The 21886-nt window shown below is 39.4% G+C and overlaps 1 protein-coding gene across 4 annotated transcripts in view; it reads right to left on the bottom strand.

Annotated features, from left to right (window-relative positions):
• The window catches only part of LRRC8C (leucine rich repeat containing 8 VRAC subunit C), a 99807-nt gene that overhangs the window by 16940 nt on the left and 60981 nt on the right, over positions 1-21886 (bottom strand). For 3 of the 4 annotated variants that reach the window (XM_054691458.1, XM_054691459.1, XM_037498748.2), the window contains one exon: positions 10335-10476. In XM_054691458.1, coding sequence (XP_054547433.1) covers positions 10335-10472 — 138 coding nt within the window. In that variant the 5' untranslated portion in view covers positions 10473-10476. Of the gene's footprint in view, positions 1-7536; positions 8289-10334; positions 10477-21886 lie in introns of those variants that run through there. The other variant, XM_054691460.1, reaches the window with a different exon arrangement.

The raw sequence follows: 21886 nt of genomic DNA, 5'->3' as shown, positions 1-21886 counted from the left end.
TCCTCATCGTCTTCTGGTCATGCAGACCTTTAGTGCTTAGGCAAAGGAATTCCCAGTGACTTATCCAAGGTCTGGCCTAGCTCGCCAGGAGGTTGACAGTAAGGTCTGGAACCAGAGCTTAGCTTCATGAAATAGTCTTTTGCCTGATCTTGTCCTATCTCTCTGTAGCACCCTGCAGAGTCTTTTGAAAGAGGGTACTAGGCAGCTGTGGGAGGGAAGAATTGGGTCATTTTGTCCTTAACCTTAGACCTTGCTCAATCTGTTTGCCAAAGACCCAGCCAATCACACTCAGGACTACATGGAAATGTCCTAAATGAAGACAAGGCAACTGAAATCTATAAAGAGAATCAAAATAATACATATTTATTTTATCATCACTTTTTCCCACATTGAATCTGAAATGGAAATAATGCCTATCCTGTTAATTTAATATAAATGAGCCTCAGAAAAGCTGTATGTTTTACCTAAAACCATATGGGAATGTTCACATTTCTTGTTTGATGTGCTAGGAATAGATTTAAACTTTTGCTTTAAATTTATTTGACCTAGCTGATATTATACAAATCAGTCCAGGTTTTGTATTTCCCGTGAGCAGAGGAGGTTTCTTAAAAGTAAAATCACAATGTAGCTGCTGGCCTGTTGATTAAAGAAAAGTTTTGTGGCTAAGTAGCCACAAAAAAAGTATAGCGCTTCTAAAAATATAAACTTGATTAACCCAAACAATCACGCATAGATGTCATCCAGAGGGGAGCAATTTCTAGAATACTTTATCATCACACATTAAGCATTTTCTGAGTCTCATATCCAGTCCCCACATTTAAAAAGTTAACATCAACATCCCCTATGCTAACATATGAACTTGAGGTTACATAGCCTTAAACAGGAAGGTGTCAACTCAAATTTAAAATAGCTGATCCCAATTTTGCTGGGTAAAGGTCTTCTTAGGGAAGCTAATGTTTTGAACTTGCTATTACATGATAAGAAGTCATAGGTACCATTAAACCTTTATTTCTTTTTTCTTTGAAATAGCAAGTGCTGCTAAAAAAAAAGTTGAAAGTCTTTATTTGCTAGAAACTTTTAGATAGACATTAATTAAATTTTACTTTGCCTGAAAAGTCTTATTTTTAGGAACATAATTTAAAACATCCTACATAGACTATCTAGAACTTGGATTTTCCCAGAAAGACTTAATATACAGTATATTACTGTTTCCTGCAAAGCTTCTTCCTCCCTCTCTTCTTTCCCTCCTTTTATGCCTCCTCCTCATCTCCCATTTCTCTCCTAGCTTGCTTTCTTTCCTTTTATTCCCTTATACCATGTTCTCCCCTGCACCAACATAAATGATCATCCCTCCCCTAAATTTTAGTGTAAGATTGTAAAGTTTATTAATAATGCTTTGAACTCATAATTTATGAGGACTGATTAACTTAATAATATCAAGTCCATGCCATCCAAAAATGTACAATGCCTTTCCATTTATTCAAATTACCTTACATGTCATTTAAGAGACATTAAAAAGCTTTTAGTGAGGGTTTTGTGTATTCTTGGTTAGTTTAATTCACAGATGATCAATAATTTTTTTTAAAGATTTATTTATTTATTAATACAAGCACTGGGTACAGTCAGAAGTGCGGGAAGGTAAGAGAATTCACCAGAGCCAGAGTAGGGAGCAGAACAGGCAGACTGACGAAATACACTGCTGAGGGGAGCAGCGGGTGCGACAGGAGAGGTCTGCGAGCCATGTGGGACCCTTGCCCGCAGTCAGGGATCAAACTGGCACTGCAGAGGCTGCCGGCAGCTTCACAGCCCAGCACTCAACTGCTGCGTCACCAGGGGAGGCCCTGCTTGATAATTTTTGATTTTGTTTTCTATGTGAATGATTTCTTACTATTTGTTAAATCTTTTACAGTTGGTATGTATCTCTCTAGTTGAGTGTGTTTTACTTTATATTTTAAAAAGTGAACACACAACAATAACACTGGCTTAATTATTTTTTCATTATATAAAGGCTGAATGTTCCAAGACAGCAGAAATTACAAAATATCCCACCAAAATGTGCTGTAGTTTACAAAGGAAAACAGTCACATAGAGAAAGAAGGAGCAACACTCTATATATGCCAAACAGAAGACTCCAGATGGAACCTCGAGATTTACTACTCTGGCAGTTAAAATGTAACCAGCATCATGGGCCTCCCTGGTGGTGCAAGGGGTTAGGACGCAGCCTATGAAGCTATCTTTAGCCACTGAAGCATGAGTTCGATCCCCGGCTGGGGAGATACCCACATGGTGCAGCAGACCTTTCCTGTCTTGCCCACTGCTCCCCTCACAGCGTATTTCAGTCAATCTGCCTATTCTGTTCCCCGTTCTGTCTCTGGTGATCCTCTCACCCCCACACCTCTGGCCTGTACCCCAGTTCTTATATGCATAACTAAATAAATCTTTTAAAAAAATGTAACCAGCATCAGCCTTATCCTCACACAGGGTCTCTACGTGGCCGAGAGTATGCAGATATAGTCAGTGTTATCAGTGAAATGAGAAAGATAGGAACCAAATTAGGGAAGAAAGGGAACAGTAGATGTTTGCCTCATAGAATTAACAAATTGGGAAGGTTCCAAGTATAGGGTGCTGATTAGAAATACAACATCTACCCATATCATAGGAAATCTAGCTACACACAGGTTTTGGAGATTTATAGCCCAGGATCAATAATAACTAAATACATGGCAATTCTTATTTGCTTCACATAAAAAACAAAAACAAAAATCCACCAACATTGTCAGTGCTTTGTTATCTGAGGAAAAAAATGTATTGTTAAGTAACCAATAGGCAACACAATCAGAAAAATCCAAAATAGTGAGATAAAGGGAAATGTTCTTTAGTCACTGGCTGGCATTAGATGGCATCCAATGATCTAAGAAAAGCATTTAGATTCATGCCTTGTGTTAAACCCAAAAGGGTGAGGTAAAAGGCATTCATATATTATTCTCATGGCCAGGAATTCACTGCGCATTAAATTGTCAAGGTGATAGATGACAAGAAGTAAAGTTCTAAGGAAGATCAAAAATAACGGTTTGAATAAACCACCATACCAAGGAAGCCCTAACTAAGGCATATTTTTTTCACTAGATAGAACAAGGAGTTTGGAAGCGTTTTTTCTACTGCACCCACCACCATGCCTCCAGAGATGACAGAGGCTGCTCTTTAAATTTATTTTCACTATCAAATGATTTTTGTTTCATATTCTCCAGAGACACAGGTAGAAGGTGTCACGGGTCCACAGAACCTTTACAAAACATATCTTAGATGAGGTCTTTATCTGCTACTTTATCCGCATTCTGAATTTCCTTAAACAACAGGCTAATCTAAGTAAGAATTTCTAATTCTCTTTAAATTCAGATTTGGCAAAAGAAAACGATGGACTAGAAATCCGGGATAGTGTGGGAGAGTGAATGGGAAGTGGGGAAGGAAGTAGAAGCAAGAATTCAGAGTCCACTATCAAAAGAAAGGAAAACCTCTGGACTCATAATTTTTACTACTGTACCTTCCAGTGACTGGCATGTGAGTATTTTTACCTGAAGGCCATTTGCCATGGGGTTAAATGCCTGAATCAGAGAAGCAGCCATTAATGTCAGTGTGGACCAAAAATGAAAATGGGGTCAACTCTGACCAACTCAAATGCCCCTAACTCTTCAGTGTCTCCTGTCAACCAGTTTGCTCTTGGTGGCTGGCTTAAGCTTAAGAATTTTTTTCTTTAGGTGGTTTCAAGCCATGAGATCATTCTCTCTCTTTCAGAAAGCAGGAAATGTCTTTCCTGTGTAACAGGCACAGAGCAGTCCCCTAGGGCTTCAGGGGGCTTGTGTCTCACAGTTCCTGTTTCTGGTTTCTAACTGCTAACTCTATATTTGGTAACGGCTGGCCTGCCTGTGGGCTGTTTTGGATTTGGTCTTAATAAGATAACCTGAAGTAACTGAGCAGAGATCTGAAGCAATCTTATTTTTCCAGGAAGCAACATGTTGACCTTTCAGGATTTGGTCTATTTTATCAAGTGTGTTGTGTTTTGGACTAGCGTTGTTTATAGCTCAAAGTTTGGTGTTTACATTAATGGTCCTTGAGGGTGTGTGACTGTGACAGTACAGGAATAGGGTACATGCATGCTCCTGGCTTACAATGAGTTTATATTTGTTTCTGATGCGGACTGATGTAATCTAAGGAATGCTTTTTATACATGCTCTTATTCCATAGCAGTCTTGAAAATAGCAACTTGCTCAGAAATGAATAAATATTTGTCAGATGAGTAAGACAAGAGTGTTGATTCTAATCCTTTTATATCAGGGCCAGAAAGAATCAACACTCCGATTGATAGTTAATAACTTCTTCTATCCCCCAGTATTTTCAAAGCTGTGTAGTATTAAACCTATTTGAACATAATCTTTAAGGAGTGAACAAGTCATCAACTATTATTTGCCATGGGAAGAAGCCATTTACAAAACAGTCAAAAAGCACTGGGTTATTTTTTCAATCACCCAGGGAGCTCTTCTAACCCTACCTTGGATCTGGCTCTTCTGCTTTCCAACCTGAAGAGTTAACTGCTTTTCTACGACCAGAAAGGACTGCATTTGTGTTTTACAAATAGAGAATCAAGGCATAAAAACATTGTAACTACGATAATATCACCTTGGAAATGGGAAAGGAATTTGAGTTTCATAGAGAACCCTTTGTTTATGAAGTTATCAATCATTAAGCCAATTTCAGGGGATTATCACAGCAGAACTAAAATAAAAGCTCAGATTTACCCCGAAGGAACATTCCTTTAATCTATAATATGGATTCTGTGTGGTTTTACTTTTTCTTAGTAACATATCTTATTTTAATTCTTGCCTATTTAATGCTTACTATAGGTAAACAGTGTACTTGGTCTTAGATTGGAAATTATTCTTCCCGTAGTAGGTATACAATGAATAACCTTTAAACATTTAAGCTGAATTTCAGACAATTGATTCTTTATATAACAATTTATTTTCCTCTTTTAGTCACTTTAAACTTGCCTTTATACTAAAAATACTGTGTAACAAACCAAAATTCAGCCACACTTTCTGTATAAATATAATGGTTTCATTATATCCCATGGCAGAGCACAAGGGGTAAAAACATATGCTGGAGAGTCAGCCCGAGGTCTGGACCCTTACCGCATCTCTCATGCCTTCATCTTTCATTTCTCATATCTCAAAAGTTACTTAACTGGTTATTCTTCAAGATTTGCATCTGAAAATGGGACTCGTCTGCCGCTAAACAGAATATGTACAGATTCTCACACAGGCCCAACCAGTGTTTACTCAGAACAGCGCCATTGTCACTCTGGGAGATGACTCTTCTTGTGCATAGGAATGATACCCGTTGCAAGGTGTCCCCAAAGTGCTCTCATACAAGTCCATGGGGTGGTGTGAAATGACCATGTAAAATCTTCCCTTTATGCTGATTTTTTCTTTCATTCCTCTTTCCAAAAATATCTTTGATTGTGTAGACTTATTCTTTGAAAATCTTGGCTCAGTTATCACCTCCTTTAGTTCCTAATTTTTAGTAGTTGAGATCATTTAAAATTCTCGAAGTTTACACCATTCAGACACTGACTCAGTAAATGATGTTGCTTTTGTACTTCTGTGGTCTTCAGACTATTAACAACATGAGGGCAGGACTGCATGGTATTTCTCTCTTGTTTTTTTTTTTTTTTAATTATTGATTTGCCGCTAATTTATATAACTATAATTTTGGGTGTACAATTCACACCTCCATATCTGTAGGTCCTTCATTCCCCTCCAACTCTCTGGTGCCACAACCCAACCCCCCTCCCCTAGTCACCCCTCCCTTCCCAACCCCATCCCTTCTGGTTGCAAGTATATTTTTCAGAGTCTAAGAATTATTCTTGTTGTTTTTCTAATTTGTTGTCTTGGTTATTTATATTCCACAGTGAGTGAGGCCATCAGGCAACTGTCTTTCACTTTCTGTCTTATTTCTCTTAGCATCATCATCTGAAGACTCAGTTATTTTGTCTCAAAAAGGCACATCATCTCTTTTAATAGCTGAGAACGGTATTTCAGTATCTAGCACTGCCTGATAAGTCCCTGGTACTCAGGGATGTTTGACAGGATGGTCCACGCTATTGAGTTCTGAGCCTAGTAGCCCCCAGATTCCAATGCAAACTTCCTTTGGGGCATCTCACTTTTTGTAGAACCTTGACACCTCAGATTACACTTGCTGTCAACCTGCATCCACTTTCTTTTTACAAGCTGTAAGCATGAAACAAGCCTGTGTGTAGAGGGCCAGGGTTAGGTCTCCTGTCTGAGAAGTGGGCACTGACGGTGGCAGGTAGTGCCATGGTGCTGGGCTGGGTGGTAGGTGGGGGTTGAGGGAGGGATCAAGAGCTTCTCTATAGCAGATATACGATGGGAGCTGTGGCCTGGAAGGTGCTCCTCACCACGTACAGGAAAAGATGCTTAAGTTGTGCTTGAATCTCCTCTTGAACTCACTGTGCACACCTCTCCCAAAGGATGTTTATTTTATTTTCTAGGTATACGCTCTTGTTTACAATCATTTTGCTCCAAATTAGTTACTAGTTCTTATAGATTTTCTGTGTGCTCTCTTTTTTTCTGCATTTCATCCTCCTGCAGTAAGTTAAACACGAGAAAGCATTCCTGGGCTGGTGAACCACATCTTGTGGCAGTGCTAGGTAACCAGCACAGTTATAAAGATGTCTAGACCTCCTGCTGATGTATGTCACCTTCTTCCCCTATTTCCCAAACTGGTCATTCCAAATTTTTTACCTTCTCCCCAAGATTCCTAATAGTCACTACCTTCCCTGTTGTCACATCCTGTGATCATTCTTCCCTCTCACTCTTGCAGCTGGTGTCTCTTCAACTTCACAGAAACCATAAGGCATAAACTCCAATCTTTCTGCCCCCTCCCCTCCATAAGATGCCTCTGCGGCCATGACTCCCATTATGATAGAAGGTACCCAAGTCAAGGGTAATCCTTCCCCCTGGAAGATGGCCACCCCTCTCTGACCCTAAACTTCTGAGTTGGAAAGGATCCTGCCTTACTTAGTATTTCTACTTGGATCTCTAACAGATTCTAACTTACCATGCTCAAAAACAAACTTTTCTAGTTGCTCAGGCCTAACAATCTTAAGAGTCATTCTTGATTTCTTTTTTTTCTCCACTACATTCAAACTCTCAGCAAATCTTAGTGTTTTACTTATATATATATAAATATATATATATGTACATACACACACACACACCCTCACACACCCACACCCACCATTGCTTCAGCCCTGTTTCAAGCCATCTGACTCATGTCTTGCGTGGACTATTGCATTAGCCTGCTAAATAAACCCCTGCTTCCATCCTGTCCCTACACTATATTCTCAACAGTGTCTTGTTAAAATATCAGTCATGTAATGACAACCCTTAAAATACTTCAAATATGTTCTATCTCACTCAGAGCAAAGTCAAAATCTGTACAGTGGTCTACAAGGCTTACCTGACTTGGCATGTGTTGCCCTTTGGGCCTCATTCATCAACCCTCTTCTCACCCAGTCTGCTCCAGCACACTGGCCTTCTGGCTTTTACTTGAACAGGCCAGGATACCCCTTCTTCAAGCCTATAACATCACCAAAGGTCTTTCTAGGTTCAGCTCAACATGCAGACATAAGATATCCTCAACCTCACTGGGCACCAGAATCACTTAGCTACAGGATTGGAGTCACAGGTCATTAGCAAGGCAGAAAGCCACTCTGGGGGAATCTTCCCCACTGTCCAGCAGTGGTCCTCACTGCTGCCCAGGAGCTAGTCCCTGAGCCTCTCCTGCCCATAGCTTCTCAGCTGCAAAGAAAAGAGATCCTCTGTAGCTAGGTTCTGGAGTCACCTTAACCTAAAAGTCTTATTATTCTCCAGAGGTGTCAATATCTCTGCAACTCAATAGATACATCTTCCACATCTGAGGGACATGCCCAGTTACAAGTGTCACCTCAGTCATGGAAGGCCATGGTATGGCTTCCTGCAGGCATTTCTAGTCCTCCCAGCTCAGATGCAGTGGAGCAGTCAGCAGTCACTTGTACCACATGCAGTGCTGCCTAGTGACATGGTTACCATTCTGTCTCAGGTCTCCAGGGACACTGAGCTAGAAGGTTGAGAAAGTCAGAGTCTCCTACAGAGAGGAAGGATTCTGTTAACACTCTGTACACATGTCTCTTGATCTCGCTCTTCCCTATGTCTGGATTGCTGGTAGAACATTTGTATGGCCTGTTCCAGCACCTCCTTCAATTCCTTTGTCAAAAGCCACCTTCCCTGAGGAAGCTGGGAATGCTGAAAACTCATCTCAGCTGCTAGAACCTCCGACCGTCCTCATAGGCTTTCTTTTCTACCACTTTACTACCTTCTGATATATATAATTGACTTTTGCTTGTTTTATTCCCATAGAATAAAGGCTTCCAAGGCTGGCATGTCAATTCCCCTAGTGTTGTATACCTGTCATCTGAAACAGTGTATGGTAACAGATGGTTTCTTAATAACTCTTTGTTTTATTTGGGAATGAATTTATGCTGCTTCTCTCTCAAACTCTGCTTTTTCATTGGCAACCTTTTTGGGGGAGGGATGGTCAAAACATTTTTACCCTGCAAATAAAAGAGAGGGACTTTGGAGTCAAACTGCTGGGGTTTCAATCAGTGCTCTGCCACTGACACAAGTGGGTTACCATGAGGATGACATGGATTAAAACTTCTATAAAGTGTTCAGAAAAAGTGCTTGACACACAAGAAGCGCTATGCAGTAACAATTATTAAAATCAGCTTTAAAAAGGCTTAATTTTAACCTGCACCACGTCTAGCTATTTCTGTCTCTTCCCAGCTCCCCCTCCTCACAGCTGATCTACTTGAAAGCTGCATCAACCCCACAGCCTTTACTGTAACTTTCATTCACTTTTCCAACCACTGGAAATTAGATTTCTAACAATCTAGTTGCTGCTTTTCTCCCTGTCATCTGTAACTTGCACCACTTACCATCACTGACCATTTCTCCCCTGGCTTCTGAGATATTCCTGCCTCCTTCTGATTCCGGCCTGTCCTTATCGCTGGCCCTTCTCAGTCTTTTTTAGAGGTGCCCCCTGCTTCCTGCTTTATTCTTGAATGTTTTTCCTGCTACCATCTCATTCACCACCTTTTCCTGTCTTCAATGACACCCAAGGGGTGTCAGTCCGACTGACAGTTCCCCAAAGATAACCTGTTCTTTCTCACTTCTATGATTTTGATCCTTCTTATCTCTTTCCTCTTCAACTCCAAATTCCTACTCCCAGACTCACTTACCTGGTTCTCCAACTTTTAATTCAACTATCAATTTTTCTCTTGTTCCCAAGCTGAGTGCTCTTCTGTACCTACTATGTCTTTATCCTAGCATAACACAAACATTTCTTAATGCAGGTTTATTTAGTTTTCCCTTAGAAACAAACTACTTACAGGTAACTATGTCATCAAAGTATAGTGCCTGGCATGCAGTAGGCCTGAAAAGATGTCTGGACTCAATATAAGAGTACATGCATCTATATTGAGTAAATTTTGCTTGGGTTACATTTTAATACAGAACTAATCATTGGGTAAAATAATATTTTACGAAAACATTAGTTCTTCCAGAAAACCTTACCAGGGGTAAGTATAGTTGGTGAAGAAAAGAAAAAAGTTCTATTTTTGAATATAAATGGCACTGTGGATACAGATGCTATATCTTACTCTAAAGCCAACTTTGAGGGTCTCCCTGGTGGTGCAGCGGTCGAGTGCTGGGTTGCGAAGCTGCCCGCAGCCTCTGCAGCACCGGTTCGATCCCCGGCCACCAGCGAAGGGCCCACATGGGGGGCAGACCTCTCCTGCCATGCCCGCTGCTCCCCTCAGCAGTGTATTTTGTCGGTCTGCCTGTTTTGCTCCCCGCTCTGGCTCTGGTGAATTCTCAACCTCCCGTGCTTCTGACTGTACCCAGTGCTTGTATAAATAAATAAATAAATAAATAAATAAATAAATAAATAAATAAATCTTTTTTTTAATAAATAAATCTTAAAAAAAAAGATTTAAAAAAAAATAAAGCCAACTTTGAAAGATAAGGGACTCTGATATTAATGACATCAAAAATTACTTAACCATAGTCAAGTGCAGTTTGGGCTCTAAATAAGTGTTTGGGCTCCCTGCCATGCTTACAAATACCATACACAAGCAGAGAAGAGCAACTCACATTTACATGGCTCAAAATCGCACACCTAGTTCCTCTGACTCCCACTCTGACCGTCCTGGCACCTACCTGTAAAGTACATCCAAACACACCGATCATCAGCATGGCCACGGACAGGTAGTCGGTGAACACATCCCACCACGGTTTCAGCACCCGGAAGGCAGGCTGCTGCTCAGAGAACTGCCGAAATTCTGTCACAGGAATCATGTTTCTGAGAAAAGAAAGGTAACCGATGCATTAATTCATCTTTATACATTGCATCATTAACCGAATTCAAAATGCTGCTTCAGCCCTTCAGTAACAGTGCTCTGAATTTGTCCAGGAGCTGTTGACACATCTGTGTTTTAAGAGACCTCTGAGTAAAACCATCATTCGAGGAAACAGGGAGCTGCCCCGGCAAAGAACAAGCACTTCTCCTGACAATTATCTACCTGTGCGCAACAGGAGCAGCTCATACGTCTCCTGGACTCTCCATTTCCCTAAGCAGAACATGCAAATGCCATAAGAAGTGGAGGCCATCCTTTGAAATATTTTTGCTATTTATCTTACCATCTTGAGATTGTTATTTTGAATGTTTAGTCCTCTATTTTATTGGGGTAACACTGGTTTACAACACTATATATATTATGGGCTTAGGTCCATACCTCTTGACGCCACACTCACCACCAAAGCACCAATAACCCTTCACCATCATGTTCAATGGGTCCCCACTCCCCTTTGCTTTCCACCCTGACCCCCACTCTGGTAGCCGCAGTTCTACAGTCAGATTTCTAGGGTCTGCTCTGTATTTTTTCTCTCTTCCTTTACTTTGTTTCTTTATTTTACATGTGAGTAAAATCAACCAGTATTTATTTTTCTTCTTCTGACTTATTTCATTTAGCATAATACCCTCCAGTTTCATGCATGTTGTTGCCAATGGGAAAAAAAATCATATTTTTAAAGAATAATATTCTAACATATCTCTGGGCACTTATGTTGTTTCTATAACTTGGCTATTGTAAACAGTGTTGCAATGAACATGTGGCTCTAATAGAGTGGCTCTATTCCTAAGAATGAATGTTTTAGAATTCTTCGGGCAGATATCTAGGAATGGAATTGCTGGATCATATGGTAGATCTATTTTTAATATATTTAGAAAAACTCCATACTCTTTTCCATAGGGATTGGACTAGTCCATATTCCTGCCAACAAAATGAAAGAGGGTTTCTTTTACTCTCTACCCTTACCAACATTTGCTCTTTCTGGTCTTTTTAATATGAGCCAGTCTCACGGTGTGAGGGGCTCTCTTACGGTTTTGATTTGCATGTCCCTGATGATCAGTGCCGATGAACATTTTTTTTCATGTGTATGTTGGCCATTTGTGTCTTCTCTGGAGAAGTGTCTATTTAGCTCTTCTGCCTTTCTTATTGTTGAATTGTTTGTAGATCTTAGATGTTAATATTTGATCTGATGTATGACATGCAATTATTTTCTCCCACTCAGTGTGGTGTCTTCTCATGCTACTGATAATTTCTTTCTCTGTGCAGAAACCCACATATATTAATCCTCTACATTGTTAAGTCAAATGATTGGTGTTAGCCACCACTTTATTTGCTCTATCAGCAGCATTTTCATGATTTGATTTTTAAAAATTATATTATTTTTGAGGTAACAGTAGTTTACAACATTCTATATGATTTGGGGGCACAGGTTTATACATTTTCAATGTTTATTACAACACCACAGCCACCACCAAAACACCCACAATCTTCCACCACACTCCATTTGTGGCCTTCAGGATGCCACAGCATTGAGGCTTTCCTCCTACTTCCTTTGCTGTTTCTTTTTCAATTTCTTTGCTGTTTCTCTCTTTGGCCCCAGATATTTTCCTTTGGTAGAAGAACTGGGGTATAGGCCAGAGATGCAGGGGCTAAGAGGATTCACCAGAGACAGAGTGGGTAGCAGAACAGTCAGATCTATTGAAATACACTGCTGAGGGGAGCAGCGGGTGAGACAGGAGAGGTCTGCTGTGCCATGTGGGTCAGCTCCCTGGCCTGGGATCAAACTCAGGCCGTAGTGGTGATAGCACTGAGACTTAACCCCTAGGCTACCAGGGAGGCCCTGGTCCCAGATTTTGTGGTGTTTGGGGCTTAGTTTTTGGTCTTCTGCTCTAACTCATTCACTCTATGGTGAGCACATCTAGTCATGTGCTTTAAATAGCACCTGAAAGCCAACTCTTATCTGCTTCCACACTCATGGACCCACTGCCTAGTTGACATCTCCATTTGGATATCCACTTGACTCAGTAAATTCTCTTCCTTTGTTCTAGTTCTCTTCCTTTATTCACATAACCCCCATCCCCAACAAAGCTCTGCTCTACTTGCAACTTTCCTATCTTGGTTGATGGCGACTTCAACTTTCCAGTTGCTTACTCCAAAAATCTTAGAATCATCCTCAACTCTTCATAGTCTTTTACATCCACATTTAATCAGTCAAAAACCATATATTTATTATCTTCTTTAATGTATTGCCTGATGTATCCCAACTAGCTAGAAAATAATGGTTGACATAAAGTAGGTACTCAATACTGTCTGAATAAACTAGAGAATATTTAGTAATTTTAATGAAGAAAGTGGGTATAATTGCCTTTAGTTTTAGAAATAATGATTGTAAAAACAAAGTGTGGATTTGAGCAGTATCATAGGAGGAAGATTCCAGGGTACAGGGCTGGCAGCTGAGGCTAGTTGGAGAAGGAGTATACAAGAGGAGGAGCACAGAAATCTGATTTATTTCTGGGTTCTTTTCAGTTCTACTTAAAACCTCCATAAATCCAAATAAAATTATCAGGATATGCTCAAAAACAATCCTAAAACAAACTGCTTTTCCCCTAGCAGTGCTAAGATGGAAATAAAAAGTATGAGAGAAAGCCAAATTTTGTAATTACATAAAATGACACCTTTTTTCTTGGGAAAGCATGACTCTTAGATTGTTTAAGTTGTAGTACACATGACAAAATATTTCTATGAAAAGGAAGCCAATAATTACATTGTTCTATAGAACTATATTTAATTAAAAGCAAATCACAGGTGGGTTATAAAATTTTAGAGATCGTTCAGTTCATAACTCATCTTACAAATGAAAAACAAGCCAAGAAAATTAGTTGACATGCACAAGAAACATGGCTAATGGTGAGTCATGACTTTGAACCAAATCTAACCCTTTATTTTACAACTCTTGGTTGACACTGCACCACGTTGTTCAAATGTAAGAATCTAAACTATATCAAGACACTAATAGTTCAAATAGAATTTACCCTACACAGGCATTGAAATTCTCTTTTCATGTCCAGACCTATTTGACAATATAAATTAAAATATAAACTCTCATTAATATATATAAATGATTCCTTATAGTGAACTTACAGTCCCATAAAACTAGAACTTTGAACTCAGAAAGATTATAAGAGGCAAGCTGAACTTGCAAATGAATGGATACTTCTGTATTAACATCTCCACGGATATTTCCACGTCATCTTTTAAATTAATAGCCCAACCATTAAACTTATCATTGTTATTGCAAACATTTGAATAATATTCAAATTGAATTAAGCTGTTTTTCTAGGGGCATGGTGGTGGGGAGCAAAAATTACTCCTATCTAGTAACTCTAGTTCTCCCCTAACCAAAGAAGATATTATACCTCTGTCTCATTAAACCCTTCACATTTTTAAAGAAAAATATTTTTGATCACTCTTTTTTAGGTCCTACATGATCACCCCCACAGTTATTCTTATCATGCCTTAAGTTTTTGAATCCACAAAGATTTGTTATACATTATTACCAGTAGCTGACTTACCGCTCTCACAAGCATAGATTACATTCATCTAATCATGAACTTGTTATAAAAGAATTATGAGACTGTAAAACATGTTAGACGCTGTTAGATGCTGGGGATGGAAATAAACAAAACAGACAAGGTAACTGCCTCTACCTTTATGTATATTCATGGGAGAATGTACATTATGAGAATTCTATAAAAGCATGAATTGCAACTGATCCACTATGTAAATGTGATTGGTTATTTGTTCCTTTGTCACTGGGGCATTTGAAGAAATTTATAATTTTTACTTCATTCTAGACAGGGTTTATGTATTGTTTACTTCTGAATCTTGTAGAAAATAATGCAATGCCTTAGAATAGTCCCTCAATAAGTACCTGTTAAATTGAAATAGGACTAAACATATGCAAACACTCCCACAGATACACATATTGAGCAATTCATAGTTAAGACCAACTATTCTATTATGTTATTATCCTCTGTTATCGAGTTTGACATTGCAATAAGTAAGTGACCTAACCACATAGCTTCACATTGTAAATAATGACAATTCAAAGAACAATCATGACTGTAGAGAGTGCTTGGGAAGAGAAAAATAGTCAGGAATAATTTATAATTTCAAAGTTAAGGATCATTGAAATTTAATGCACAACGTTCTATCACCAGTGCTAAAGAAGCCATGTAGATCGATGATGACTTCTTAGGCCTCAGCTTGGATCCAGTGGCCAAATTTTCTGACAAAGCAATGTCCCTTGTCAGAACATTACTCTATTAAGAAACAAATGACAAAAAGCAGATCCAAACATAAAAGTCTTGTGCAGAATATAATGGTTTGAAAGACTGCATTTACAAATCTCAGTGAGAGCATGAAAGGCAGCTTTGATTTGTTTGGGATTTTTTTGTTAAAGAGCTTCAGCTACATCTATATGACATTAATAAGATTTAATGCTTATTCTGTACATATTAAATAAATTTAATGCTAGAAATGGGGGCTAAATTTTGATTCAATAGCTTTTTAAAACTGACCATAAAATATTATCATCAAATATTACTCATTCGGCCACGCATCCCTGTCATTCTGGATACACCTAAAGTCTTTCTGATAAATGGTTTCAGGTCTCTGCAGTCCACTGGTTTTCTTGATCACCTCTTCATTCCATTCCATTTCTATCTTCTCTAACCCAGGAATAGTCTTCCAGGAGGCAGAGTATCTACTTAACCCCTACCCCCCTCCCTGTCTCAAAATAGGATTCTAAACCCATGAAAAGTTCTGTGTCCTCTCAAACTTTCATTTAACTGTGATTTAGACAAAGTTTGAGTTCATCTTACTAATCTTACCATCCCAAAACTACTTCTAGGAATCAAGTGAGTCAATCTGCAATGATTGTTTTGAAGACTATTTATCTCTTCCTTCAATGAGTAAACAACAATGAGGTTTAGCTCCAAAACAGTTTTCTCCTCATGCAAAGAAAGCACAGTGATTCTAAGTAGCACAAACACCATAAACATGCAGCACAGGTCAGTCAATTGACAGAACAATTGTTGGCTGAGACCCTACCAGAGAGGCTGTTTTGTTTAGTCTAAAGGGTAGCAAGGGGAGGTGGAGAAGGCAGGAAGTGCCCCACACTCCAGAACATCAAAACTAAAGTTTCTTGCTCATTTTTTGTTTAAAGTGCTGGAATTTTTTTTTTAACATTTATTTATTTATTTATACAAGAGCTGGGGTACAGGCCAGATGAGCGGGAGGGTGAGAGGATTCACCAGAGACAGAGTGGGGAACAGAACAGGCAGACTGAAGAAATACACTGCTGAGGGGAGCAGCGGGTGAGACAGGAGAGGTCTGCCCCACCACGTGGGACCCTCGCCGGCCGGCTGGGATTGAACTGGCGCTGTGGAGGCTGCAGACAGCTTCACAGCACTGACCTCAACCACCTGTGCCACCAGGGGAGGCCCTCTTGCTCATTTTTTTTAAAGATTCATTTATTTATTTATTTATTTATACAAGCACTGGGTACAGTCAGAAGCACGGGAGGATGAGAGAATTCACCAGAGCCAGAGCGGGGAGCAGAGCAGGCAGAGGGACCGAAGGACACTGCTGAGGGGAGCAGCGGGCGGCAGGAGAGGTCTGCGCACCATGTGGGACCCTCCTCTGGTGGCTGGGGAGCAGCTGGGGATCGAACCGGCTCTGTAGAGGCCGCGGGCATCTTCGCAACCCAGCGCTCAACTGCTGTGCCACCGGGGAGGCCCCCTCTTGCTCATTTTTTAACTTTTGTATTTAGAATAGTCTAAGAAGTCAGGGGTACATTGTGGTTCATATTGCCAGCTCTGGGACCTAAAATGTTCAATAACTGTTGAGTTGAAAAGTTGACTTTTCTTTTCCAACAGGAAGTCTGGTGTGTTTCACTAGTGCATTTTCACAAATATAGATGGTAGACTGGTACTGACAAAAAGAGTCAACTAAAAGTGTGACAGGGGAACTAAATTTACATGTTATCAAAAACTTTCCCACTAAGCCCATTTTTTTTTCCCAATGGAGTATAATGTAAAATTTCCAGCTATGTTAAATGTAACAATAACAACAACAACTCAGGAACAAAGTAACATGGCTGAGGAAATAAGAGATTGGTGTTTAAAGTGAGCAACTAAAAGACTGACAGATTACAGTATGAGTATTTCTACTGTCCTTTTTATTTAACTCATCTTTACAGGAATTTACCATTAAAAAATAACCTTTGAAGAGCAAGGGCCATGGAAAGTTTGATAATGGCAAAAAATATTAAGGACTGAATAATTATCTGAGAGCTTTTCTTGGAGATTGTTCTTAAGAAATCAGCTCTTGGTTCATCTTTCCTGTTGGTTGTGCTCAGTAAATCCATAGCAGAAGGAAGAAGTTCATGTCTTCCAGCCTCCAAGAAAAGAAACAACTCTGTAGGAAGAAATCAACAACTACCACACTTTTAATGTGAAACTATTAAAACTGACATGAATGCACCAAAAATTTAGTCTATTAGGTTTTTGTCCATCCAGCCAATATTTATTTAATGCAAAGCTTTGTGCTTACGGAAAAAAATGTTTGTTGGGTTTGGCTCTAAATTTAACATATTGATCCAATGACCATCTCTTCCAAGTTAGAGTCTCTCTTTCAATTCTTTCCTTTTCACAACAAAGCTAAATAAAATCTAGCACAATGATATTCAATACTCATATCCTAGCAGCTGGGGAGGAGCATAAAGATTTCTTTATAAGAAGGAGGATATAGTCAGAAGCAACTTGCCTCCTCCCAGATCTAGGCTGTGCCAAAAACCTAAATGTAAGACATGCTTGAAAAATATGAATTAACTCCTAAAATATATGTTTCTAAGGATGATATGTTCTTTAGTTAAAAAAACAAAGCCAAACAATGCTCCCTGTCCCAAAGGCAAATAGTGAAACTAGGAGACACACATTACATGATTGTAAAGGTCAAGTGATCTGTGCTTGAAATGTCATCACAAAGAAGATACAAGCAAGAGTAGCAGGGCCTTGTGGTGCTCATTCTACTTGAGAATGTTCTTTCAGTCTCCTCCTGCTTTGCAGACTCCTACATATCCAGCAGCCGTAGGCCCTGCATGGCTCACTCAAGGAAGCCATTCCCAGCCCTACAGGCTCTCACCTGCACTATGGGCCTCCCTGAGGGAGGCACCACTTTCCACAGACACCACTTTCCATTCATTTGGGTTGACCCTTGGTCTCCATTGTTCTCCCAGCACCTAAAATGTTCAGTACATGAAAGGTGCTCAGCATGTATTCACTGAGTAAATAACCAAAAACAAAGTTGCAAGATCAGTCTAAGTGTGAGACCTCAGGCATTAACTGGAATACTTTGTCAGCAAGAAGAAAACAGAGGGAGAAAGTCAGAGATCATCATTAACCTGGATCAAGACCTGAAGTACTGTAAACTTCAGAGACAAAATGTATAGCGTTTTGAAAACTGTTTACTCGCAGTTGCTATTATTAGTAAGAAAGCTGACTTGGGCCAGATGAGGTCCTCCTGAGAAAACGATCTCAACGAAATTAAAGGTCCTGCCAAGTATATTTTTAAAAATGGTTGAAAGACTTGAAAAACAAGATAGCGAATTACACCAATATATCAACGTGCACGTGACATCTTGTTATTTGGTTTCATCTTGTCATTTGGTTTCAGAAGTGGTTTTGGTCAGTAACTATATCAAGAGGATGACAAATGTAGATTGGGGGTGCCTGAAGAAGCAAAAGTAGCCCAACTGCTTTTAAATTGGAAAGCATTAAATAGTAACCACAAATAATGAAAAACTGTATCGAAAAGCCATAGGAATTATTTGAACCCTAGATTTAGTAGAAAAAAGTAAGAATAGAACAAAAAAACTTGTAAAAGCTAAACATTGCAAAGCTGAGAGATATTTGGAAGTTCTGAAGTAAAGTGGGGTTTAGGAATGAGTGGATGATCTGGGTGGCTTCAGGCCAAAGGAGAAGACAAGGTTCATGGAACAACTGTGGGGATTTGTTTGTTTTAATTTGTTCTGTAATGTTTGATCCTATTTTCAGATGACCCATGTTAAAAACAACACAGAGCAGTGTTTTAGCAACCTAAAAATGGCTATCCAGATAGAAATTAAAACTGTTTCTGCAAAAACAAATGTATACTCAACAAATAAAAGTTGGATGAAAAAGTTCATTTTTACCCAAGGTCCTTCAGTAAAAGCAGGATCAGTGCTGGGATTCTTGGGAGAGAGAAGTGAGATGTGGGTAAATGAGGTCGAGAAAATCATGGGATCTTTGTCCACCCTTGGTCTTTCCCTTCTGAGATTCAAAAGAGGAACAGACTATCACTGGAGACAGCTGGCCCAGAAGCACACAGTTTCTCAAGGGTAGATGTAGTGTCTTGGAAGAAGTTTTGTATCCCTAGCCCTACACTTTAGTGCCTTTTCATTCTTTCTACTTTAATGACCCTCTTTTACAGGTTAGAGTCCCTTTTCCACTTCTGAACCTAAAATGATGTCAAAGATCTTAACCCTTGTTTTCTTTGAGTAGATTTTTGGTTTCAGGTTTTTGTTCCAGTAATTAATCAATTTTGAGTGGGACACTTGTGTATGGTGTAAGATCCTGCTGGGGTTTCGTTGTTTGACTTATGCCTGTCCCGTTTCCTCAGCCCCATTTATGAAGACATTTATGCCTTCTCCCTTGAGAGTCATCCATTATTTCTTAAACTGGCTTTTTTTTTTTTTTTCTGTTGAGAAGGTCCATAATCTTATCCAATCCTCAGTGGGATTTGTAATTCCCCAAATACTTAACCACTATAGCAGCAGTCAATCAGCTATTATGACTAAAGAAAGAGAAGCAGAAAACATGTCTAAGGAAAGTAGCTATAGGAATTAAACTAGAAAAAAACATTGCAAGAACATGAATGACTCAGCATGAGGGTATAAAAGCCTTAACGGCACCCAATTCAAAGAGAAAATGAAATTATTTGGGTTGCCCTGGTAACAGCAAGATAAAATGTAGATGTGAAAAATGTTGGATTCAACATTAAGAAAATCTTTTTCAGCACTAAGGTCTCTCACATCATGGAATGAGCTTTACCATGGCAACAGGTAAAAAAAAAAACAAAAAAACATGTAAGTGGATTAAAGAAAGAAAATATTCCAGGGGAGTAGAAAGATGGTAATAAGAACTAAGCTGATCTTATAAATATTCTGTACCTTTCATTTCACTCACAGAATTAAATAAGAGAAGGCAAAGGGTATAATGAGACTTTCTCTAATGATTTATGATTTTAAAAGTTAAGTTTATGTATTATTTCTACATACTCACTTTGCCCCCTAATTTTACAGCACCTCCACTCATTCTACCACTCTGGTTTTATTATAAAAAAAAGAGAAAAAAATATAAGAAATTGGTTACATTTTCCATGGCTAATCTCTACTTTTGGGGAGGAGATATGTCCTCAGTGTTTAAGGCAAAAACAGACATTCCTATTAATGCAATACTGGAGCATTAATGCATTCCTCTGATATTTTCAGGGCACAGCACTGAATTGCAATTTCCTGAGTTTGAATCCCAGCTCTGCCATTGTGAGCTGGGTGATCATGAATAGGTTATTTAATCCTTCTCTTTCCTCATATTTAAAATGGATGGGAAAGAAAAGCATCCTACTTCATTGAATTTTTGGGAAGTATGTAAGAGATCACTGTGGCAACACTCTTTGCAGTACTAGATAAGAAATTAGTGCTCAATATATTAAAGCTGCAGATATTTCCCATGGAGCTGACAATCAAATTTGATTAGTGTGACAGGGAACTGAATACAAAGAATAAGAATTCCTTGGTGTTTGGAGACTTCACTAAAAATAATTCTTCATAAAATCTTAAAAGAGTTGTTTGTTAAATGGGAAAGAAAGGTAGAATGACAAACATTTAATAGTATTGTACCTATTAATTTTCAGGCGATAAACATGTTATCTATCGAACTTTCATATTAAACCCATGAAGCTGGTCATATCTTTGTTCTACAGAAGCAGAAATATGCAAAAAGAGATTAAATAATTGCAACAGAGATATCTCCACAGAAGGGGGCGGTACCATGCTCCCCACCCCTCTTAACCACAGGCAGAGCTGCATGGCCAGGTAAGGCTATTCGAGACTTGGGGGGACACAGGAGGAGACACACATGGAGTAGAAAGACATGTGAAGGGGGGTGTGCTTGCTTCTCAGCTGAGGTCTTGTACCAGGGCCTTTGGAGACATGGAAGAGAGACAACGAGTCAAACACATTAGACACTTGAAAGAGAGATGTGGGTGAGGCCCATGGGGAGGCTGATAATGACAGTCTTTATCTGGATTTGAACTCTGATTTTGCTCCTTTCATCCCAGACTTGCCGGGCCCTCTGCCCCTTTCCTATGGTTCCCTGCCAAAAGGTGCCTTAGCCTTGTGGCAAGATTTTGGGCCTCTTTGGGGCCACTTTGGGCTGACCCTGTTTGGCTGGTCATTTACCCACCAAATATGAATATAGTTTCATTGGGAAACTACATTCTTACTCTTCTCTGCTCAGTCATTCCATTAAAGGTCCTACACACTAAGAGTATGCTTTGTCTTTATGCCGTAGATGGCAGAATCCCTGCAGAGAGTGAAAGTTTGGGGGTCTCAGGTTGCCCTCAGTCTGTCTACAAACATAATTCCCCTGGGGCTACAAAGCCCTATGAATGGCAAAGCAAACCCTCCAACTTGGGCCTGTCAGATTCCAAAGTGCAAGTTCAAGCTACTTCATGGGAGAGATTATTTTTGTCTTGAACAACTTCATTTATGGGAAATGCAGCCTTGGCATCTATTGGAGAAAACAACCATTTGCACAGTTAGCTCTCCGACTGAATTCAGAGCAATCACATTTACTACTTGCGTACTTTAGACTAAAATATGGCTGCAAGGGAATCTGAGGAAAGAACTTTTAAAATGTTATTAAAGACTCATCTTCTGTCTGAAATGGAGTAAATAGGAGAGGATTTGCCCTTCTCTTGTAAATCACTAGAAAAACAGAATTTTACTAGCCTCGGGAGCTCTTCTGATGTTATACTCTCGTTATACCTATCCTTTTTTTGCTGCTGAACCCTTAGATGGAGAATTCAATCCCCAATTTTATACCATATCAATCTCCTTCAGAAAAATCTCCCTGTGATTTCCAGGAACCCAGTGCAACAAAATCTCAAGAACCTTCTGTACTGAGGATCTGAATGCTGGGAAACTTATATCAAATTAAAATAGAAGGACAGTAACTACTTACTTCCTTTTCATTGTTC

Source organism: Talpa occidentalis, unplaced genomic scaffold (genome assembly GCF_014898055.3).
Source record: "Talpa occidentalis isolate TD23 unplaced genomic scaffold, MPIMG_talOcc4v2.1 talOcc4.9, whole genome shotgun sequence".
NCBI lineage: Eukaryota > Metazoa > Chordata > Mammalia > Eulipotyphla > Talpidae > Talpa > Talpa occidentalis.
Note: the sequence above shows the minus strand (reverse complement) of the source record. Positions and strands in the feature narration are given on the sequence as shown.